This window comes from Erinaceus europaeus, chromosome 22, assembly GCF_950295315.1.
Source record: "Erinaceus europaeus chromosome 22, mEriEur2.1, whole genome shotgun sequence".
NCBI classification, from domain to species: domain Eukaryota; kingdom Metazoa; phylum Chordata; class Mammalia; order Eulipotyphla; family Erinaceidae; genus Erinaceus; species Erinaceus europaeus.
In genome coordinates, this window is record NC_080183.1 from 18333552 (window position 1) to 18358903 (window position 25352).

The window sequence follows — 25352 nt, forward strand, 5'->3', positions numbered from 1 at the left end:
TTTTGTGGCTTTATTACGTTTCTATTTATGCTGAGGTTTAAAGGCAGTGCCAAACTTACAGAAGCCAGGGGATAAAGATATTTTCTGTTGCCCTTTTGCTGGTGAGGAACAGAAAAGGCAAGCAGTTTGGCCAAGATCGTACCGTCAGTGATCAGGGACAAAGCTCAGCTAACTGGCAGAGCCCTAGGTTTTGAAGACTGAGGTTCCGAGTTTGACCCCTGGCATTGTATGACCAGACTGGTGCTCAGACATGCTCTCCCCTTCACTGTCTCATGACATACACTTTCTCTCATGTAATAAGTGAAACGATTTTTAAAATGAAGATCATATGGTCAGCAAGTGGCAAAGTATAGAATTCCAGCCCTAGGTCTTTTAATTCTAATGAAAGACTCAACAAGATGACTGTATTAAAATTATAAATTAGGGGGAGTTGGTCAGTAGTGCAACGGGTTAAACGCAGGTGGCACAAAGTGCAAGGACTGGCGTAAGGATCCTGCTTCCAGCTCCTGGCTGCCTACCTCAGGGGGGTCGCTTTGCAAGAGGTGAAGCAGGTCTGCAGGTGTCTGTCCTTCTCTCCCCTCTCTGTCTTCCCCTCCTCTCTCCATTTCTCTCTGTCCTATCCAACAATGATGACAACAACAATAACTACAATAATAAAGCAACAAGGGCAACAAAAGGGAATAAATTAAAAAAAAAATTTTAATTATAAATTAGATGAAAACCCAATAAACTTTAAGTATTAATAGCAGCTAGAATATATATAATGTTACAGTTAAATCTTAAAAAAAAAAAAAGACCAGGAAAAGGCAGTCTCTTAATGGGGAAAATATCATGATTATGTGTGGGAAAAATAGGGGTGATAAATCACCAATTATTCAGTTCAGGACATAAGTTCATATGTTTATCACTGTTACCAACTCATTTTAATGAGTAATAAAATAATGAAAATCAGGTATATAGTCCTTATCAGTAATATAATGTAACAGGAAGTGTTCTGGGATTCTGATTCTTTTAAATTCTTATGATGCTTTCTTCTTTCTTCTTATTTGCCACTTTAGAGAGCAACTACAATGCTCTTTCTAGAACTTGGCCCTCCAAACTAAAAGAAAAAAGAAAAGCCCGTGATCTCAGAAGTACTACAGAACACTGACTCATTTCATATTCTCTGCATGCAGGTGACTTGTTCAAGTGCCACTGTTATCTCACCTAAAATGTCTGCAGAAATCTCCCTACAGGACGAGGAGATCAGTCTCCCAGTCTACACACAGAGAGATGCACACAGGCATGTCACACGCATGGCAGAGGGAGTCAGAGCAAAGAGACATACATGTTCTCCTGCATATCTCTGCCTCTGCTTCTATCTTTATCAAGCCTTGAGTCATACTGTCACAGTTAATCAATATTGAATTTCTGTTTCCTATTTCACATCACAGACAGCAGTCTTACAATTGCTAGCATTTCATTTTTCCAGACATATCTTCTCCTGCTGGCACACAATAATGCCACATCAGACAGTTGGTGAAACCTCCATCAGACACAGTTAAGGGTCTCTTCCCTATTCTAGACTCTGTTCTGCTCTTCCCACCCCAATCAATGGCCCCAAATCCACTATTATCAGCAGGCTGTGAGGCTGTGTAGGAGAAGTCTCAAAATAGGCGTGAGCACTCAAGATAGCAGCGATTTCAATACACTGGCAATCCAAGAGGTGGCATAACAGATAAAACACGGGGCTCTCAAACATTAGCTCCTGAGTTGGATTCCAGAATGCTACTCTGGTTCTGTATCTCTCCTACTTTTGATTTGAAAAGGTAAATAAATGAATAAGTAGAATTTCATCTTTTGTCACATGTATTCTTATAAAAGCTGCATTCTAGTTTTTGGGGAAAATCACAGTTAATCACTGCAGATTTAATCATTTACTCACCTGCCTATTAACAGGTGTGTTCTGGGGGTTGACTTAGGCACTGAGGATAGACCTATATGTAGAACAGACTGAAATCCTAGTCTATTTCATTCTATTAGAGAGAAGCTAAAAATAAATAATATGGAAACTGTATTGCATGATGATAAGTGTTTCAGACTGAAATAAAGCAGAACGGAGGGACAGCTTTGCCACACGCCTCATCATCATGCTAGTAAATGGTCTCTCTCATGGTACAACACTGATTTGGAAAAGAAGGGGTAGATATCAAAAATCGTGGGACAAAGCTCCTAACATGATTCTAGTCACCGTCCTAGTAAGAGCTGTGGGCGCAGTAGTTATGGCCGTGACAAGTCTTTGCCTTGTATATTTTAGGTGGTCATAGATGTGAATGAGGGGCATTTCAGGTCCATGACTCACTGCCACCACTGCCTTTCCTGAACTCCCCGAGTAGCTAGATGCTCTTTTTAAAGGGCTTCCACGCTCTAAAATAGGTATTCCTGGGTGGCTGCTATCACTCATTTCAACCTGGCCATACGGTCATGAATAAGACTCTTTATTGTTGGTTTTATCTTCCCGTCAGTGCTTGGGAATACAGAATGAACTCTAAAAGTTAAGCTTTATTAACTTCATGAGCCACCGGGAAAAAAAAAAAAAATCCTTCAGTATCATCAGAGTAATCCAACACAAGTACCTTCAGAGTCTTTATATGATTCTCAGCTTCACTCTTTTCTTTCTTGAAGTGCTTCATCAGCTCCTGGATATTTTCTTCGTGTTTTATTTTCACACTCTCCAGTGACGATGTGAGATCTTCCAGCTCCCTCTGGTGCACGTCTCGTTCTAGCTTTAACTGTGTGATGATTGCGCCTGCTTCCTCATCCCTAGACGTGGCCTGCAGCTTGAGGTCGGAGAGGTTCTTAAGCACCTCTTTCCTGGCTTTCTGCTCCTCTGCCAGTTTACTAGCGAGCTCTGCTCGGATGACACTCAAGTCCTTGACAGACTCTTGCATCGCCAGAAGTTGAGCTTTGTCCTTGGCCTGGCTTTCCTTTAACTCTGCAATTTCTTCTTCTAGGTGAGCTTTCTCAACTTTCACTTGACTCTGCATCTTGGTCTGCTTTTTCAATTCAGTTTCTAGCCTCTGGATGGTGTCCACAGAATCTTTGACTTCTAGTTCAAGGTCAGCATGATGGGCCTTAACATCATTTAATTTCTTCTCCTTAGAATGAAGTTCCTCCTCTTGAAGGGCACGCTTGGTTAAGACATCATTCAGTTCCTTTCGAAGGTTCTCTATTTGTTGCAATGCTGCATAAAGTTGACTTTTCAATTCGTCCCTTTCTTTTAGAATCTGTCAGATTAAGAAAGAAAAAGTTATTCTAGCCTTTATCAGAGATACCACCAGAACATAAAAATTAATCTACAAGGAGAAGAAAAAGGTTCTCAGATAAGATCTCCTATTTTTTTTTCTTTTATTGATGGCAAATGGTTTTTAATCTAGGAAAAAGAGAAAACTACAATTATTTTGAAGGGGGGGGGTAATAGTTACGTGTTTCAGATGTGTATTACCAAAACAACAACCCTTGATTATAAATAATAATTAAAAAATATGACAAGAACTTAGCAAGAGAGTAGGGAAAGCCATTAATTATAAATTGCCATAAGTGGATATAATACTACTTACAATCACAATGATCTGCACAGCATTGAAACACACTTAAAAAGGAGATACTACACCACAAGTATGGCAGGTAACACATCACTCCTAGGCCTTTTGGCTAAGACCAAAACAAGACGGAGAAGTGCCCAGATACAATCTAAGAAAAGTCATGGTGCTAGCAATCATTTAAAAATAAAAAAATGTCAGTCGAGACAAGGAACGTACTAGTATATAACTGGGAGTCTTGGAAGTTTCATGGAAGTAGAATTCGGATTAGTTTAAGATTAGGAGAGGGTAGGAAGGGACTCGAGAAAAAATGAAGAGGTCAAATATATATGACTCTTTGTTAGCTTTTTGGGGGGAGGTTAGCATTTATAGTGAGGAAGGCAGAAATGAAGAATTAGCCCTCTAACTTCCACCACGCATCAGTGCAAGTGGAAAGGCAGAAGCTTTATTTTTCTACCTGACATCAAGAACAGCCTCTGGGCCTGTGATCTAATATCCACCAAGCCTTGACACTGGGGGGCGGGGGGGGGGTGAGCTGAGACGCAAGCAAAGGCCTTCTTCATTTTAAAGATCAGTGTAAAACAATTTATAATGTAAAACAATTTATAATTCAAAAAGAAATATTCACACAAGGGAAAAACAGTACAAAGTAGCATGAGCAGTTATCGTTAATAGAGACCAGGAAGAGGCTGAGCACTGACCGAAAGAAACTGAATTAAATCTGACGTCGGTTATGAATGGCTATATAATAATTTCAGAAAAAAATTTTATTGCTACGATCTTGTACATTCATGAGTCTACTACTGCCTAGTCAACTTTTTCACTCCTCTAGTTTCAGAGAAAGACAGAAAAGAAACACCAAAGTAGCACTACACCAGTCCCAAGCTGATGTCATGGTGTTGTCATGTGAGTCATGAAAAATGGCTGAATATACAGCCAAGGTTAAAGGAAGACGTATTATATTTCTTTTTTTTTTAATTTTTTTATGTTTATTTTTATTTACTTATTCCCTTTTGTTGCCCTTGTTGTTTTACTGTTGTTGTAGTTATTGATGTTGTCCTTGTTGGATAGGACAGAGAGAAATGGAGAGAGGAGGAAAAGACAGAGAGAGGGAGAGAAAGACAGACACCTGCAGACCTGCTTCACCACCTGTGAAGCGACTCCCCTGCAGGTGGGGAGCCGGGGGCTCGAACCAGAACCTTAGGCCGGTCCTTGCGCTTTGCACCACCTGTGCTTAACCTGTTGTGCTACCGCCCGACACCCTGATGTATTATATTTCTATACAATGCAATAAATTCCAACAAACTTTGAGGTTTAAAACAACCTCCATTTTCCTCCTGGTTATTCCCAAAGTTATATAACCATGAATATATTTAGTGTATATATATATATATATATATATATATATATATATATATATATATATTTAAAGGTCAAATGCAAAAGGTCAGCTGCCCTGCGATCTTAGCTTAAAATAGGGGGAGAATCCACTTCCAGGTTGACTCTGAGCACTGGCAAAATCAGGTTGGCAAAAATCTGCTGTGCTGTTGGATGCAGTCTGTTCAACCATCGGGATTCATACCTTAGGATGTTTGTGTCCTAACTCAGAGTATGGACCAGTGGGAACATTTTGGACTATATCGCATACTTTTTGCATGCTTTGGAAAGGTTTGCAAGAGAAAGATGAATCTAGATTAAAGCTGATCTATATAAAAGCAGAGAAAAAAATACGTTTGGGCTTTGGTAGATAGACATCTGCAAGTTTGAACCTAATAGTTGGTGTCACCAGATTCTCTGTCTATGCTGAAGTTATTTCCAGTAAGAGAAGAGGGTTGAAACTTAGTGGAAATAAAAAATAAAGTAAAAAATGGGTGTCGTTTATAAGGTCCCTTTCCAGTCCTAGAAGATAAGGTTATTTGAGAATATTCAGAATGTTGATGGTTTATGACACTGATAATTCTTATACTAGAGACAAGGTCTAGACAAACCTTGTGCTGTAGCTATGAGCTGTGCAATCAGCCAGATACAAAGAGGAAGGAAATTCTGATGAACTGCTGCTTTCAACTTTGAGGTCACCAAGGGCAGTGAGTGGTAAGAATTACATGTGTCAAAAAGGTTGGGGGATGCCAAAAATCCCTGAAAAATGTGGAGGCATACTGGAAAAAATAAATAACAGTCAGGAACAAGGGGGGTAATGTTCTAACCAAGCAAACCCTGCTTCCAAATTTAAAAAAAAAATTAATAAGGTTAGGATCATGTTCAAAATGGTGGTGGTTATAGGAGTAGGAGCCAATTCCTCAAAGACCTGATCAAAAGTACATAGTTTTTTGTTTGGTTGGTTTGGTTTTTGACTGAACCAAGAGATAGGGAACTGGGGGGGGAGGGGGGGGAAATCTCATTTTTCTGCATATCTGGAGTATATTGGTACTTTAGTCTTCCTTAATTATATAGGGTAAGACTGAATGCAAATAAAAACCTATGCATTTCAGCTCTGATTCTTATTTTTCAACCACTAAAAAAAAAAAACTATATAAAACAGTACATTTTTTTTTAAATATTTATTTTTTTTATTTATTCCCTTTTGTTGCCCTTGTTGTTTTTTTTTTATTGTTGTAGTTATTATTGTTGTTGTCATCGTTGTTGGATAGGACAGAGAGAAATGGAGAGAGGAGGGGAAGACAGAGAGGGGGAGAGAAAGACAGACACCTGCAGACCTGCTTCACCGCCTGTGAAGCGACTCCCCTGCAGGTGGGGAGCTGGGCTTCGAACCGGGATCCTTATGCCGGTCCTTGTGATTTGCGCCACCTGCGCTTAACCCGCTGCGCTACAGCCCGACTCCCAAAACAGTACATTTTACAAATAATAATAACACATCTCCCCAAGCAAGAAATTAGCAAACACAGTAATTTTATAAGAATATGCATGTTTAGGGAGTCGGGCTGTAGCACAGCGGGTTAAGCGCATGTGGCGCAAAGCACAAGGACCGGCATAAGGATCCCGGTTCAAGCCCCCGGCTCCCCACCTGCAGGGTAGTTACTTCACAGGTGGTGAAGCAGGTCTGCAGGTGTCTGTCTTTCTCTCCCCCTCTCTGTCTTCCCCTCCTCTCTCCATTTCTCTCTGTCCTATCCAACAACAACAATAACAACAACAATAATGGCTACAACAATAAAACAAGGGCAACAAAAGAAAATAAATTAAAAAAATAATAATAATAAAAGAAAAAAAAAAAAAGAATATGCATGTTTAAATAACAAGCAAAATAAATTAATCCAAACAACTTTTAAGAAAATAAAACCTTTAATATTGAAATGTATTTTTTAAGTGGGAGATCACAGCAGGAAATAAATTCTGCTGAGGAGAAAAAGAGATGAAAAGTAGTCAAAAGACTCTGCATCTACAAAAATTACATCATTTGAGCATATAAAGTGTTCAACAAGGCTACTTATTAAGCAATCCTGCAAATTATCTGGGGGTTTTCATTGTAAGTCAGCATCTTTTTTACCTTAATATTCTTCCAAATATACTCTAGAGTCACCACTGAAAATAATTAGTCCTAAAATGTAAGAAAACAAGAAGAGGGGAAAAAAAAAAGGAAGGGTGGTCACTCAGAAGTAGTAAGTGTGGCTTACAAAGGAAGAGAAGGCAGGAATGTAGGAAAAAATGGACAAATATATATGTAGATAGTTATGGAAATAATAGGCACCCCATATCTGCAATCTTGGGAGAACTACTGCAGTTTCCAATGGAGGAAATGGGGACACAGAACTCTGGTGCTGGGAAAGGTGTGGAATTATATCCCTGTTATTTTATAATTTTGTAAATCAATATTAAATCACTAATTAAAAAAGAGAAAAGAATGAATTTTTCTTAAGTAGAGAGGAAAGGAATAATCTATATTACTATTGCCTTACAGTAGCTTTGTGATTTTATTAGGAATTAAAAACTTCTTAGAGGTAAATTATTTGCAATGTATTTCCACACCACAGACTTACCATACGCTTCAGTTTTCAGTAAAAGACCTGTTACCCTTTCTTCCTTGATTAACCATTGCTCTGTGACATGCTGCATTAATTTTTAAGGCTTTTAAAGTGGAAATTACAATGCTTGCTGTGATAATTGAGATACTACCCTAACTGCTGCAATCACTTTAAAACTACTTCTTTGCTTATCATTAGCAATGCTAAGTGATAAAAATAATTATATCAGGAGTATTCTGCGAAATGACTGTTTAACAATTCTTGAATATTCTGAGAAGCTCAATCTAGAAAACTCTTAGCACCATGGATTAGGATACTGTCTGATGACACAAACGCTTCTAAATTTTCTCTCATTAAATGAGACTCTCAATCAATCCATCCACCCAACCACTGTCCTCTCCAGCTACCTCCCCCCTCCTTTAGTCAGATTCACAGAAACAGTTGCCAGACTGGGGTGGTAAGAGGATAACCAAGGTAGGGCCGTTTGGGGGGCCTAGTAAGTTCAGGTTGAGTTTAAAAACTTGAGAATCGCTTTCACGCTAAGACATGCAGTCACATCAACATGTGTCAGAAAAAGTACTCCACAGTAAGCACAACGCTCACTTCCCTCATCTTCTGTGTGACGGGAAAAACAAATTCATATATGAAAGGAAAAGCAACTTTTTCATGACAACTTGTCTTAAAAAAGTGCCTGTAACTCCACGGGAACGACTGGTTATACAGATGAAATTGTGTTACGTCTTGTTTTCTTTGGACAGAAATCGACTTCAGCAGACGATGATCCTTCTAGGCTATTCAGAGTTCTTGACAAGTGGCAAGTCATAGACTCAGGCTAAATATGGGTGACAGTCAATCATGACTTCGCTGCTTATTATAAACATCTGAGGATATTTTTTCTTTCTAATTTTTACTTGATAGGACAGAGAGAAATTGAGAGAGGATGGGAAGATAGAGAGGGAGACAGAAAGACAGACACCTGCAGACCTATTTCACCACTCATGAAGTGTTGCCCCAGCAGGTAGGGACGGAGGACTTGAACCCAGGTCCTTGTGCATGGTGCTGTGTCCAGCCCTATAAGCATCTGAGTTTAATTCAACCCAAAGATCTAGCTCAAAAATCAACCTAAGAGGATAAAATCCCTTTAGGTAATCGATGCACAAGAAAAAAAACGTTGTTGGAAATGCATACTTAGAAGTAAGATGTTTTTTTGTTGCTATCCAAAGGGCAGCAAACAGTCTCCCAGCGGATCAGGGCCTCAGAGCACTGCTCAGTCAGTGAGAGGACCAGCAGCACCCGTGAACTATGACCATTATTACACTGATAGCTTCTGCCGAAAAGTGAGCCAGAGGCAACTAGTGCATTTCCAGACACTTTTTTTGATATAGGTAAGTGGGAATTTTAAATGCAATATTAGAGTTGCAAAAACAGGGGGATGTCAATGGATTTTTAGAAAACACTTAGTGATTTAAAAAAAAAAAAAAAAAAGAACAATTTACTAAGCTAAACAGGGGGAGGGGAAGTGGATCTATCTTAAGGGACAGCTATGAAAAGTCCTGGAATATTTAAAAACGTTTCCAAAAGGTTAAAAAACACACACACACACAAAAACTATATTCCTTTTTACCTTGGCACAGCAGCAACATAGACGTTATTAGGATATCTTACTAGACTACATGCACAGGATGGCACACAAGCATCTGTTTCGAGAACAAATGAATGAATGGTTGGACTCAGCAAACAGAAAAGTAAAATAGATTTAAATGAAAATAAAATGAAACAGGAATTTCTCGGGAATTTAGGGTTCATACCTGATTATTCTTGCCTGTCAGTTCACCAAGGGCTTCCGATTTTTTCTCCAATTCCCGCTCTAACTTCTTATGCTTAAGCTTCCACTGCCTAATGGACTCCTGAGCTCTGAGTTTCAGCTCTTCTCTCCTCTTCTCCGCTTCCAGTCTCTGAGCCTCTGCCTGCTGGAAGTCCAGGAGGTACTGCTCAGCCTGCCTGGCGGCATCCTCGGCGTGGTGAGTCAGCTCTGAGATCTGGAGGTCAGCATGCTTTTGCTTGGCATCACAGGTGGCAAAGTGATCCTGGAGCTCCCTGAGTTGATCCAGCATCTGGAGCTGCTGTTTTTCCCTGCTCTCCAAGTCACATGTCAGGTTCTAGGAGCAAAGAGCACGAGGTGTGAGCAACCTATGCTTGTCAAACGGATAACGTACAAGCATCCCTAATGGCGCTGAAATGAGATGAGTACATTTTATTAGTGATCAGTCTAGAGAATGTGAATGGTTTTCTGTATATTTCATAATCACGTGTATTGGAAATAGTTTTATAAAAATATTTTCTTGGGTGGGGGAGATAGCATGATAGGTATGCAAGCAGACTCTCAGGCCTGAGGCTCCAAAGAACCAGGTTCAATCCCCCGCACCACCATAAGCCAGGGCTGAGTAGTGCTCTGGTATTTCTCTCTGTGTGTCTCTCTCAAAAATAAAATAAATAAAATATTTTTGAAAAAACTAAGTTAAAAATATTTTCTCTTTCTTTAGAATTTATTTATTTTTAGATAGGGACAGAAAGAAACTGAGAGCGAAAGGAGAGATAGGGAGAGAGAAACAGAGAGACGACTGCAGCAGTGCTCATGACACTTTCTTCCCTGCTGGTGGATGCCGGGGGCTTGAACCCAGGTCCTTATGCACTATAGCATGCATGCTCTACTGGGTATGCCACCACCTGGCCCCTATATTTTCTCTGCCATTACCCAAAAGGAGATAATATGTATGTTCAAAATAACTATCATTAAAATAGGAATGATATCATTAAAATACAAGACTTGCTGAGGAGAAACAATGCGTTTATTTTTTAAATATGTATTTACTAACACAAAAGAGAGGGAAAGAGAGAGAGAGAGAGAACAAAAGCATCACTGGCACAGAAGGCCCTGGGTATCAGGTTCTGGGTCCATGCTTGCTACGTCCAGTAACCCAGCGAGCGTCACCCCTAGGCCCACAACACTAATTGCTTTAGTCAGGGCCTAGGGGTTGTGCTGAAGGGAGAGACAGCAGTGCTTTAAGATGTGTGGGCCGGCAGCCTGTGTGACAAAGCAGTGTGCGTCTTGCCTGTATTGCATATAAGATCTGCGATTTGACCCCTTGCCCTCACATGACAAGTCAGTATGACGCCCTGGTTCTCACGCTCATCGATGACTGAACTGTAGAAATCAGATCGGTCACATTATCAGTACTGTTAGCAGCAATTACATGTGATATTTTAATTTCTTGCAATGCATAACATTTTGTTATAATAAATATACAAAGCAAAAATGAGTGGGGCTTGGAGGTGGCACACCTGGTTAAGTGCATGTATTAGCATGCACAAGGACCCAGGTTCGAGCCTCCAGTACCCCCCTGCAGGGGGAAAAGTTTCCAAGTGGTGAAGCAGCAATGCAGGAGTCTCTCTGTCTCTCTCCCTCTCTACTCCCCCGTCCCCTGTCAGTTTAACTCTGTAACTATCAAATAAAATAAAGTTTAAATTAAAAAAAAAAAAAAGAGCGTTGACAACAGGAGCATTAATACAGATAACATTTTTTGGAAGTCAAGTTAACAAAAAACATTTTTATAAATTGATTATTTATAGCTAAATCAATATATAAGTTGATGTATTTAACGAAAGTCAATTTAAAGGACTGGTTTTTAATTAAATTTAAATATTATTTGAGATCTGTACCTAAAAAGAATCTCAATTCTTTTTTATTAGTGATTCACAAGATACTAAGGGCATAATTTGACACCATCCCACCACCACCAAAATTCTGAACTCCCCTACCCCTATCCCTCTGGTGGTAACTGCCATAGTTCACCCAAGATCATGATACAGCTTGAGAGAGAGAGAGAGTCTAGATATATGTGTATTTTTGCCTATTTGTATTCACTTCTGTGCCACTGCCTTCACTTCCTTTCCAAGCCACGTGTACTCATATTATTACTTCTGGGTGTCCTTCCTTTTCCCTCTTCCCTCCCAGATAAGATTTCTCCTGTCTGTGCCTGACTTCCTCTGGTGTTCTCCAGATTCTCTTCCCTCTCCTGTCTGTCTGTGCCTGACTTCCTCTGGTGTTCTCCAGATTCTCTCCCCTCTCCTGTCTGTCTGTGCCTGACTTCCTCTGGTGTTCTCCAGATTCTCTTCCCTCTCCTGTCTGTCTGTGCCTGACTTCCTCTGGTGTTCTCCAGATTCTCTCCCCTCTCCTGTCTGTCTGTGCCTGACTTCCTCTGGTGTTCTCCAGATTCTCTCCCCTCTCCTGTCTGTCTGTGCCTGACTTCCTCTGGTGTTCTCCAGATTCTCTTCCCTCTCCTGTCTGTCTGTGCCTGACTTCCTCTGGTGTTCTCCAGATTCTCTTCCCTCTCCTGTCTGTGCCTGACTTCCTCTGGTGTTCTCCAGATTCTCTTCCCTCTCAGTGGACAGAGATTCCTTCACACAAACAAACAGTTGAAGTCCCAGCACGACTGGGCTTTTAAGGCCTTCTGGTCACCTTTCCCCCTCTGGGAGTATGAACCAAAAACTTTCAGGGAGGCTCAAAAGAAAGAAGTTCTGTCTCCAGTAATTGCTTCTCTGCTGGAAAAAGCCTCAGTTCTTTAACATCTAGAGCTGATCAGTGATGCTTTTGAAATTAAAATAACTTCCTCAGCCTAGGAGGCGGAACAGTGGGTAAGTACTGGACTCTTAAGCACCTACTGAGCTGAGTCCCCAGCAGTGAAATGTGTCAGAATAATATGCTGGCATGAATAAATGTTCTTTTGTTACTCTAAGACATAACTGTATAGGTTTTTACCTTGAAATAAGTGAAAAATAATCTTGAAATAAAAATTAGAAAACATTGCTTTATTATAAGGTTTTATTAAATTCAAGTGTCGTAATCACTAAAAACTTAAGTCGCTCTTGTAAAGCTTTGGAAAAGAGTGAGAGATTCAGAGATAAATGCAGGTGGAGGAAATAGCTCATCTGATAAAGGGCAAGCCTTGCGGAAACAAGGGCTTGTGGAGGGTCTCGTAAGCTGCTACTCCTGTGCTTTATTCTAAACTCACCAGTGGACAAAGGTAACGAGAAAAGAACACACTCCCCCGCCTCACTGGAGCAAGCCTTGTTGTGCTGGTAACTTTCTCTCCCTCTGCTCTCTGTCTCTCTTTCTCCTTCTAACTGAAAAAGAAGTTAAATCTGACCTGGGAAGCTCCGGAGATGACAGGATAAGGAAGAAGAAAGAAAAGGTCCTGAGTTTAAATAGGATGGAGTTTGGGAGCCTCAGATAGTGCTACAAGTTGGTCAAACACCACGTACCCTGTACATCTTACTAAGGTGCTCACAAGTGGAGACTGGAAACATTTACCCACTTTCTCTGGCTCTACCACAATGTTCAGTTCCAGATTCCATTGGCCCTAAACTGTGGCTCAAATAAAGTCAAGCATAATGTCTCTCATGGTTAAAGTCATGGTTTGACATTATGGGGGAAAAAATTAGTAATAATGCCTTAAAAACGAACTGTTTTTTCTGAGCAACAGGTTTGTATTTGCTTGCACTGCTAAATTCAATGCAGCCTGGGAGGGATGAGTCACCCTTTATCCACCCAAACAAAATAGTAAACTGAGAACGGTGCTTTGTTTGTAGGAAAAATTCTAAAATGAGATCAGAAAACTCTAGTGATTGTGATTAAGCCTTTTGCCCTTATCTAAAAGCTTTACCACTGTGCTAGAGATCAACTCTATTAACAATGGTTGTTAATAAATAATCAACAGAGAAGTACCCATTTTTTCTCCCATGAAACGCACAGAAAAATTTTTTTAAAAAAGTATAGAGATACCAGTGATCTTTCATTTAGAAACCATATATATCTTAAACTCCAGACCTTTAAATCACTAATTTTATAAGGATTTTATATACTAATTCACCCCCAAACAACTTAAATTTAGAATGTCAAAAGAGTACATTTGTCTGGTGCCCAACACCTACAAAAGGACTGGTGATAAGAATTCAATCTGCTGAGAGAGGACAGAAATGGGAGTGGAAGAGCGAGCATGCCTAATAGTGAGAGACTCTGATGTAATCCCTGTAGGGAAAGTGCTGAACAAGAGGAAAAGGTTTAAAAGCCTACAAGCTCGGGAGGCAGGCGTAGTGCAGCGGGTTAAGCGCACGTGGTGCAAAGTGCAAGGACCGGTGTAAGGATCCCGGTTCAAGCCCCCGGCTCCCCGCCTGCAGAGGAGTCACTTCACAGGCAGTGAAGCAGGTCTGCAGGTGTCTGTCTTTCTCTCCTCCTCTCTGTCTTCCCCTCCTCTCTCCATTTCTCTCTGTCCTATCCAATAATGATGACATCAATAACAACAACTACAACAACAGTGGCAACAAAAGGGAAAATAAATAAATAAATATTTAAACTAAATAAATAAATAAAAGCTGACAAGCTGTAACTTCTATTTCAGGTCACAGTTCGAAAGTACCAAATCGGGGCCAGGTGATAGCATACCTAGTTGAGCACATATCACAGTGAACCCTTAAGCCCAAGGGCCCGGGTCTAAGCCCCCAACCCCACGTGCAGAGGGCAAGCTTTGCGAGTGGTGAAACTGTGCTACTGGTGTCTCTCAGTCTCTCTCCCTCTCTATTACCCCCTCCCCTCTTGATTTCTGGCTGACTCCAATAAATAAAGACAATTTAAAAAAATTAAGAAAACAAAGCCTCAAATTCACAATGGACTCAACTGTGTACAGAGTCCAGAAAACGTAAGCATTGTGTATCCTTTACTCACAGAATCAGGGGAGTAAGTACAGGATAATTATGAAGCCAAACACTTAAGGACATTAATTCCATTGTGCTCAAATTTAAAGACTGCAGATGTTCATATTAACATATTAAACACAATCACTTTACTGAAAGTAACAGGACTGCGGAGTGTGAATGAAAAGGGACGTGTATGTCCCTACTGTGAATGATCCCGATTCTCCCTGCTGATGGGAAGACAGACCCGACGTCACACTGGATGAACACCACCTCCAAGCACCCGAGAGTGGAGTCTGCTGCCAGTGGGACCCTGTGTGCAGCTGCTATCACAATCACATCCAGGTGAGACCCGCTCTAGAGTTCATTCCCACAGTCGTAATGCAGCAGACTCCATTCAGTCACTATGCTGGCAGTTTAAAAATTTATTCAAATATTCAAACTAAAAAGAACCTAATTGTAATAAAGATTTCTCCCCGATCAATCCAACAGAACCCTCAGAATAATTTCTACCACACATACAGTCATTTAAAGAGTGAGCACGCAGCTATGCACATATTATCATTAATCCACAGCGAATGTTTACAAGCTATGAACACAGAGTAAATACTAGTATCTACCTTATGTACTACATGAATGATTAAAGAAAAACAATTTTCCTATTTATTCCATTGTGATGATTTCCAAGCCTATTACTGCTACCATACATTCCTGGAGGCATCTTCTGCCCTGATAGCTTTTCATATTTAAATCGTGTGAAATTATCTCAGCCACAAAGCAGGATGATGAAATTTCCTATCACTTAATTAAGCCCATTATTTATTTCTCACTGCATAAAACTGTCAAGAAAGGAAATAATTCCCAAACACAGCAACCTCTATTTTGCCAAGAATCCCTTCAAGTTAAAAGAAGGAAAAACTTTCCTTCTGTCCCTAAAGGTTTTATAGCTGGAGTGGAGAATTAAGCTGATATAAAACGGAAAATAGCATAAAATGTATATACACTGTACTTAGTGCTCTATCATCCTCTCCCTCTGTCTTTCTTCTAAAAAGTATTTGTATTCGTTTATTTTGCAGAGATAGAGAGAGAGAACTTGTAGTATTGATTCACTGCTCATTAAGCTTCCTTCCTGTAGGTGGGGACTGGGGGCTTGAACCAGGGTCCTTGTGTACTGTAATGTATGCATCCAATCTAGTGTGCCACCACCCAGTCCCCTATGTCTTTCTTTCTATCCTAAAATGTTGGCCTGGAGCAATGATGCCCCAGAAGGGGCAGCCAGTGGGTGGTGAGGCATGGGAAGTATGTAATATCCAGACTAACATGGCTCCACATCACCGTAAATACAGACGCAGAGACTCAGCAAACATCTCTAACGATGCAAGTGGCTGTCCTGCTCTTTCCAGACACAGGTGGCAGTGGCACACTCAGTTAAGCACACATATCACAAAGTGCAAGGACCCAGGTTCAAGCCCCCATTCCCCACCTGTAGAGGGTCCAATTCACGAGCAGTGAAACAGATCTGTCACTGTCTATCTTTCTCTCCCCCGCTCTATCTTCCTGTCCTCTCTAATTTTCTCTCTGTCTCATCTGAGAAAAAACAAAAGGAAAAAAACGCTGGCTGGGAGTGGTGAATTCCTAGCATTGGCACTAAGCTCCAGTAATAACTCTGGTGGCAATGAAAAAAAGAAAAGAAAAAAAGAGAAATGAAGGCAGGAAGGAAGGCAGGCCAGAGCACTGCTTAACTCTGGCTTATGGTGGTGCTGGGGACCGAACCTGGGACCTCAGAGCCTCAGGCAGGAGAATATTTTGCAGAGCCATTATGCTGTCTCCCCAGCCCAAAACTGTTTTTATTTAGTTAGTTTTACCAGAGCGCTAAACTCCAACTGATGGTGGTGGGAAAGTCTCTGCATAATGAATAAATAAGTTCAAGAGAGACTAAAATCAGCAGGTCCTCATAAAGAAGGAATGATAAAATATCAGGCAAACTACAGAGTGAAGAAGAGACTGACTGGGTCTTTAGTAAAACTGAGAAGAGCATTCATGACATGAGTGGGCAGGAGGCATCGAGGAGGCCAGTGGTCGCTGTTCATGACACATCACAACCTAGTGTGGAGGGGGTAGAGATGCTGGACAGCAAGGGCAGAGGCCCAGTCGCAGCAGCTCCAGTACAGTCCTTCAAAGCTTTACAAAGTGAATGCGCTGACCAGATACCCTTAAGAGGATTAATCACCAAGGGACATTATGCCAGAACAAGAATATTAAAGTGTTAGGGCAACACTAAAGATAACAGAAGGGTGCACTTGTAGAACTAATTCTCCTTTTCTTTTTCTTTTATTTTGTTATTATTTATTTCTATATTACAGAATTACAGGTCGACAGGGGTTTGAATCCACACCATTCCCACCACCAGAGTTCTGAATCTTCACTCTCCCCACTGTAAGCCACCGCCGTTTCCCTAGGGTTGTAGACATGGGCCAACCGCCATCTCTACAGCTATCTGTCCACACTGACACATAGTTGCCCCTTTTTTTCTGATTCAATCCTCTCTTCCCCCCTCCAAGCCACTCATGACAACATATCTACCTCCATGTGTCCCTCTCCTTTTCCTTCTCTCTCTCTGGGTGCTGAGGGAGCTGGAGTGCAGAGCCTCTTATCTTCTTCATCCTATCACTTCTCCCCTGCTGGGAGTGTGGATCAAGGTTGTTTTGAGGGATCAGTTTGGGGCAAGAGTTCTGGCTTCTGTAATTGCCTCTCTGCTGAGCATGGGCACTTACAGGTCGATCCATACCCCCAGCCTGTAGAACTAATTTCTTTCATCTGCATTCAAATTCACCAGTCAAGCTCTATGAACCTGACCTATAATAGATAAGCACCAATGACAATGGTAAAAGCATGAGCCCAAGTTACTGTTCAACTATTGGCTAGTACCAAGAGTGACCTATTAAGTACTTACCATTATTGAATGATTGCTGCTGAAATAACAATAGCTTCTCTAACTCAAAAATAATTAAGCTCCAGTATATTTTACATGTATATTTCATTCCTCAGTCATATGAGATTGTTATTATATTTTCAGAAATGACTTTATCCAAAAAGTCTTGAGCTACCAGTATTAGGTCACGAATAAGAGAATAACAGTTGAAAATAACAGTTGCAATTGAAAGCAGAAGAGAAGTAGTGAGAGGGTGGAAGGAAAAGGCAAGGAAGACAGAAACAGACATAAGGGGTGTGCAGTGGTACACGCGGTTAAGCGCACATAGCACTAAGCACAAGGACCCGTGCAAGGATCTGGGTTCCAGACCCCACTTCCCACCTGTGGCTGGGACGCTTCACAAGTGGGGAAGCAGGTCTGCAGGTGTGTATCTTTCCCTCTCCCTCTCTATCTCCCCTTTTCTCTCAGTTTCTTTCAGTCCTATCCAATAAAATGGAAAAATATGGCCACTAGGAGCAGTGGATTTGTTATGCTGATACTGAGTTCCAGAGAAAAAAGAAACAGACTTAAGGAAAAAAAAAAAAAAGAATATTATGCCAGTCAGTCCGAGAGCTCAATTTCCGAACACTAACAAAAGTAAGAGTATGCCTATTTATTTTGCCATCTGTTTTCCCTGAGTGAGATCTTTGGTGATTAAACTTCCCTTAACATCGGTATTGGTAGGGGGAGTGGGGTTGAACAAAGAGGGAAATAATCATAAGAAATTTAATCATTAGGACACTTCTCCCAGTTATTCCCAAAGAAGGTCTTTTATATGAACTCAAAATAATAAGGCTCTACAATGTTAAAAGTGATCCCAGGGCCAGGCATTGGCACACCTGTTTAAGGGCTCACATTACAATGCTCAAGTACCTGGGTTCAAGGCACTGGTCCCCACCTACAAAGGGGAAAGCTTTGCAAGTGGTGAAGCAGGGCTGGAGGTATCTCTGTCTCTCTCCCTCTCTATCTCCCACTCCCCACTTAATTTCTCTCTGCCTCTATCCAATAATAAATAAATAAATAAAAACATTTTTTTTAAAGTGAAAAAAAGGTTATCCCAACATAGGAGCAAACCAAATAAAGTGCCATTTATAAAACTTCTGTATACTACTGAAAATTGAGAAAAGAGGAAAAGCTCTCAATTTGATCTGGGAATAAAAATCACTTACTCAGTGTGTTCATTTCTCCCAACCTTTAATATCTGAAAAAGTCCATTCTAAATCCCAAGACAAAAAAGAAAACGTTTGGTGCGGAGTTTCTGATAGCTAGCCTTGCCATTTTAGATGACTGAAATGTATGAGGCGTAGGCAAACACACAGACACACATCCTTAGTATGCTTTGACGATGAGGGAGGCTGCAGAAAACATGTGGTGTCTGCATCATACTCAGTCATAGAGCATAAGGCACTTTTTAAAAATTTCAATTATGAAAGAGATTTTAAAAAATTTATATCTTGGCATGAATGACAACATAAGCATAAGCAGTTTGCTTAGTAGTCTTAACTTGGAAAAACAATTCCTAACTATAATATCTCTCACACACAAACCACAATAATACTGGGAAAAATCATGAAGTACTTTTGCATTAAAAAACATAGAAAATACAGGTCCAAGAAGGATGACAGAGGACCTGGTGGGGGTTGTATTGTTATATGGAAAACTGAGAAATGTTATGCATGCACAAACTACTGTATTTACTATTGAATGTAAAGCATTAATTCCCCAATAAGGAAATTAAAAAAAAAAACAGAAAAATACATCATGATTTTTCCAATAACCCAATAGTTTTTACAAAACTTGAGCCCAAAACAGCAACACCGTTCAAAACATATCAAAATGATACCCTGAAATAATGGTTAGCCCTAGCTGAGCAGTGCTCTGGTCTTTCTCTCTATATCTCTTTCTGTCATTAAAATAAAATATTTAAAAATAACATTAGTAAAAAATAATAAATGTAGTGATTAAAATACAAGTATAGAAAGCACAGTTCTTTACAAGGACAAAAGCAGCGACATCAAAGTCAGTAAACAGCAAATAAGCCTCAAGTAGAACACCATCTGAAATAGACTTCAATTAATCATCTTCAATAGTGATCCTGTGAACAGAGATTAGGACAATGCCAGCACAGAACGTGACTTTCTGAAAGCAGGGACAAAATGAAAACAGTGACTAGGAAAGCAGGGCCCTGATATCCAAAATGGGTTATAAGCAATAAAGACTTAAGTATTTGAAAAAATATCAAATTTTTATTTTGCATTTACCAAAATTAAAATGTCTCCAGCATGATGGAATATCTTGGTTTGAATGCAGCCAGTTAAACACATTTGTAGATAATTTAGTTTAAAATAAATGCAAACTGAAAGTGTTAAAAAAAATTTTTCTGCAAAGAGACTATAGATCAGGCCCAGTGGTGGCGCACCTGTCTGAGCGCACATGTTACAATGCAAAAGGACCAGGGTTCAAGCCCCTGGTCCCCACCTGCAGGAGGGAAGCTTCCCAAGGAGTGAAGCAAGGCTGCAGGTGTCTCTCTGTCTCTCTCCCTATCTCTCCACTGTTCTCAATGTCTGGCTATCTTTATCCAATAAATGAATAGATATAATAAAAATCGGGGAAAGAAACAAACTACAGATCAAATATATATTACTAACTCATGAATATGCGCTTCCCCTGTGTTATCAGAAGTAACATCAATTCGAATAGCTTTCTCTGTAGGCCAAGGCCAGGTTCAAGCTCGACAGAGAACATGAGGCAAGGTCCTGTTTCCCAAGCACAAGAAAGCCTGGTTCTGAGCACTGTTGTGCCTGACTCACGAGTCGTCACTCACTATTCTTACGTCCATCCCACTTTCCTCTTCCTGCAGGCTGTGAGGAAGAATGGTCAGCACTGTCCTGTTAGATGGGAGGAGCGGCGAGGGGTGCAGAGAAGGGGCAGAGCGATGAGGTCAGGGAGATGTGGCTTTGCTTTTTTCTCCGGACACTCCCCGCCTCCTGGCATCTTTCCTCAGGAGCCTGGGCTGGGCCACACCTGATGAAGGTATGAACAACCACAGCGCTGCACACGGACAGCTGTCTTATTTCCATCACCGACCCTAACTGGCCTTACAGAGTTTTTGCCTTTACCGAGTAAACACAAGAACGGACAACTTTAATGGAATGTCACCTGAAATTCTCAGATTCTCAATTAAGCAGTGCCCTGCTCACCTCTACTGGGAAATTAGGTTGGCATATTCTTGCATGTCTTGGTGAACTCATTCATTTTCATACTAATTTGGGTGTTTTATGAACTGATACTGAGAAGACAACTAATCAGTTTTCCACAGTTAGGAGAACTAAAGCAAGTCTCTTTGAATAAAAGAACCCGAATCGATCAAAGCAAGTCTGGTAGCCCTGAAGTATACCAAAAAGCAGCGAAATTAGACCGTCACTCATCGAAATCATAATATGTAAAAGTTTTTTTTTTAAGCCATGATTGGCTGAAAGTCAAACAGGTACTATGAGTCCATGTTTTTAAACTCAAGGAAAACACATATTGGAAATCTTTAAAAACTCACTCAAACTTCCAGTGAGCTATGGGTCAATCGGATATCACATCATGGAAGAGTCTGCAGGAGCTACGTCACAATGTTCTTTTCTTTAAAATACAACCTTGATGGGATTAACAGTTAGTGGTTTTTATATACTTTTCTCATATTAGAGAGCTACTTCCTGCCATAATCCAGCATCCTAGTCCTATTCTTTTTTTTTTTCCCCTTTATTGGGAAATGTTTTATATTCGACAGTAAATACAATAGTTTGTACGTGATTAACATTTCTCTGTTTTCCACAAAACAATACAACCCCCACTAGGTCCTCTGTCATCCTTTTCCAGGATCTGTACTCCCCTCCCACCCCCCTGCAACCACCCCGGAGTCTTTTACTTTGGTGCAATACACCAACTCCAGTTCAGGTTCTACTTGTGTTTTCTCTTCTGATCTTGTTTTTCAACTTCTGCCTGAGAATGAGATCATCCCATATTCATCCTTCTGTTTCTGACTTATTTCACTTAACATGATTTCTTCAAGCTCCATCCAAGATGGGCTGAAAATGGTGAAATCACCATTTTTAGTAGCTGAGTAGTATTCTACTGTGTATATAGACCACAACTTGCTCAGCCACTCATCTGTTGTTAGGCACCTGGGTTGCTTCCAGGTTTTGGCTATATTACAAATTGTGCCGCCAAGAACATATGTGTACACAGATCTTTTTGGATGGGTGTGTTGGGTTCCTTAGGATCTATCCCCAGGAGAGGAATTGTAGGATCGTAGAGTAGGTCCATTTCTAGCCTTCTGAGAGTTCTCCAGACTGTTCTCCACAGGGGTTGGACCAATTTACATTCCCACCAGCAGTGCAGGAGGTTCCTTTGACCCCACAACCTCTCCAGCATTTGCTGCTGTTCCCTTTTCTGATGTATGACATTCTCACAGGAGTGAAGTGGTATCTCATTGTCGTCTTTATTTGCATTTCTCTGACAATCAGACACTTGGAGCATTTTTTTCATGTGTTTCTCTTCTATGGTGAATAGTCTGTCCATGTCCTCTCCCCATTTTCAAATGGTGTCATTTGTTTTCTTGTTGTTGAGTTTGGCAAGCTTTTTATATATTTTGGTTATTAAACTCTTGTCTGATGTATGGCATGTAAAGATCTCCCATTCTGTGTGGGGTCTCTTGGTTTAGGTAGTGGTTTCTTTTGCTGTGCAGAAGCTTTTGAATTTGACACTAACAACAACTACTACTACTACAACAATAAAAAAGCAGGGGCAACAAAAGGGAATAAATAAATAAATAAATAAACAAATATTTTTTTAAAAGCTGGGGGTATGGATGGACCTGACAATGTCCATGTCTAGCAGAGAAGCAACTACAGAAGCCAGACTTTCTGCATCCCATGAACAGTTCTGCTTCGTATTCCCAGAGGAATAAAGAACAGGGAAGTTTCCAACACAGGGGATGAGACAAAGCTCTGGTGCTGGGAGCTGTTTGGAATTGTACCCCTGATATCTTAAAATCTTGCGAATCATTGTTAAGTCGTTAATAAAAAATTTAAAATTTTAAAGAAAAGCATAACCTTCTGGTGACCTAGGTGGTGGCACAGTGGACAGTGAAGTCTAGACTCTAGTACTCTGGGAATGAAGTCTAGAGCTTGACACCCGCCACTGCATATTCCAGACTGATACTCTGCCTTGCTCTTTCTTCCTCCAATTCATCCTCTCACCACACACACACACACACACACATACACACACACACACACACTCACACACACACACTCACACTCACACACACACACACACTCACACTCACACACACACACACTCACACTCACACACACACACACTCACACTCACACACACACACACTCACACACACACACACACACTCACACACACCATCTCTCTCTCTCCATCTCTCTCTCCCCCCATACACTCCTGATATTTTATTGACCATATATTATCATTTCCTTTTCACTCGTGGGAATAAAAGGCACACACGGGATATTAATCCCAAATAATAAGCTCCTCTGTCTTTCTAAGTGATTAAAAAATAATGATTTCTCCACAAATCCAATGAGGACGTGTGTGCTGCATACAACTTCAGTTTCCTTGTACTTTTTAATGAAACATGATACTAAGCTTAAGCGAAGTACAGAAAATGATGTTCAATTAATTAAATACATTCATCTCTCTGTGAGGAAATAAAATATTAACTTCTGTTTCATTAGCCATGATGTTCACTACACAGAACATTTTAAGTAGCATTTCTTCAGGGAGTTTAACTTAAAACACAAGGGGAAGTATAATTAACACCTAGGTCTCGGAGACATAGTCAGGGGATTCTGACCCTGGCATACATGTCTTCAATTGTGTTTGGGGCTTCCTAATTTTTCTCACACTCGACTAGACTTGTACTTTTAACTCTGCAACTCAGATGTTTAATGAAAGTATGTACTTTGGGAGAAGAAAATTTGAATATGAGTAATCTCAAGGAATTCTACTTTGGTTTTTGAAAGATTGATATTTGGTGCTGCTTTGGACTGAGGCTGAGTAGCCTCTGAATACATCTGCTTTTAAATGCAGTAGGTCAACGCAGGGAGGAACCAAAGGCTAACCTGTGTCTCACCAATGTCAGCGCGTCAGCTGCCCTGGCTAGTCGACAGCTCAGCTGAGGGAATCCTGTATTTCTGACCACCTGTGTCTCACCAATGTCAGCGCGTCAGCTGCCCTGGCTAGTCAACAGCTCAGCTGAGGAAATCCTGTATTTCTGACTACCTGACATACAGTGCGGAGAAGCTGCGTGAGGGGGGACCTGTGAAACGCTGAGGCTTGGATCACTGTAGACTACCACCTGGGACAAGCCAAGCGCATGACCCCACCTGACACAAGAGCTCTTGAAAGACTGGGGAAAATCCATTTTTCTACGTCAGACTGAAAGAAAATAAGAGATCCTTCTTAAAACAAAAAAAATGGGGCCAGGGTAAAGGGTGGTGCACACCTGTGAACATGTGAGCCAGGTTCAAATCCCAGGCCCCCACCTGCAAGGGGAAGTTTCATGAGCAGGAGTGAAGCAGGTCTGTGGGTCTCTCTCACTTCCTCTCTCTCTCTCTCTCTCTCCTTTTCCCTTCTCAGTTTATATCTGTCCTATCAAATTGTAAAATTAGGTAAATAAAAAAATAAAAGATTGTTTTAAAATGTCTTTTATTTTTTTAATTTTTTACTAGTGATTTAATAGCGATTAACAAGATGATAAGATAGCAGGAGTAAAATTCTACAACCCACCGCCTACACTGGAAGCTTCCAGATTCTGTACCTCTCTGGGACTATGGACAAAAATTATTTATGAGGTGCAGAAGGTGGGAGTTCTGGCTTCTGTAACTGCTTCTCTGCTGGACATGAGCATTGGCAGGTGGATCCACACCCCGAGTCTGTGTCTGTCTGTCCCTAGTGGGGCAGGGCTCTGGGGAGGGGAGGCTCCAAGACACATGGGTGGGATTGTCTACCCAAGGAAGTCAGGTTGGAATCATAGCAGCATCTGAACTTGGTGGCTGAATGGCAGTAAGATACAAAGCAGGATGAACTGAACAAGAACCCAAGGACAGGAATAGAGTAGATGAAATTAGAGGTCTTCAGATGGGAAGAAAGTAGGAAGTCTATGTTAAGTTTACACTAAGTCTAGGTATGTTCTAAGAGGCACATGACTTTAGTAATTTTTGCCCGAGCCTGATAGTAACATGGAGGTGGACTAAAAATATTGTCTGGGAAGATGTTGTCAGAGTTGAGAATAAGGCTAGAAAGCTGGATCAAGGCAATGTATTATTGTATCTTTCAAAGAAACACAACCCCAAAGCCACCTTCACGGTGATTATAAAGACCTGTGATTATAATAGTTTTGTCGTTGTTGTTGTTGCTGTTGTTGTTTTTTCCCCCTGAGCCTGAAATGTGAAATGCAGGTGGATCCAAGTTATTGTCTGGGGAGATGATGTCATGGCTGGAAAAAGGACCAGAAAGCTGGATCAGGGAAGAGAGTAGCTCAGAGATATGGGGAAGGTGTATAGATATTGTTGACTGTAAACCCCATTGATTTGATGTGATCTGGGGCCCATATTCAGCTTAGGAGCCTGTGTGACCTCTGCATCCCTGTAGATCTGAGCTCACATTCTGTGGTCCTGAGTAGAAATGGTTCCAAGCTACCCCAATATCAGGACCCATCTTCCTCAGGTGTAGCATAGAGGATGCCGTCCATCCTCCCTTCAGAGGATGGAACATTCTCTACCGTTGTTGATCCAAGTTGTTGAGGGCAAGGTCCTATAGGAGGCCCACAAAGGGGTCTTTTTTGTTGTTCCTGATAGAGATGACCAGTAACAATAGAGAGAGGGATTTATTCAAGGTCTAGGCCCATCATGTCTGAGAATCTCAGGACTCCCTGACTAGGGCCCCAGCTGATGGGTGGCCTGATAGTGACTAGTCATCTTTAAAGTGTGGCAGTCTGCTTTTGCAAGTACTGCAGTTCTGAAGATATCTCTCTCTCTCTCTCTCTCTCTC

At 40.9% G+C, this 25352-nt stretch overlaps 1 protein-coding gene across 14 annotated transcripts in view; it reads right to left on the bottom strand.

Moving 5' to 3' along the window:
* CEP128 (centrosomal protein 128) overlaps positions 1 to 25352 on the bottom strand; it is a 278921-nt gene that overhangs the window by 191406 nt on the left and 62163 nt on the right. For all 14 annotated transcript variants that reach the window (XM_060181353.1, XM_060181351.1, XM_060181361.1 and 11 more), the window contains 2 exons: positions 9367 to 9717; positions 2616 to 3266 (listed from right to left, as the gene is read on the bottom strand). In XM_060181353.1, the coding sequence (XP_060037336.1) occupies positions 2616 to 3266; positions 9367 to 9717 (1002 nt within the window). The remainder of the gene's footprint in view (positions 1 to 2615; positions 3267 to 9366; positions 9718 to 25352) is intronic.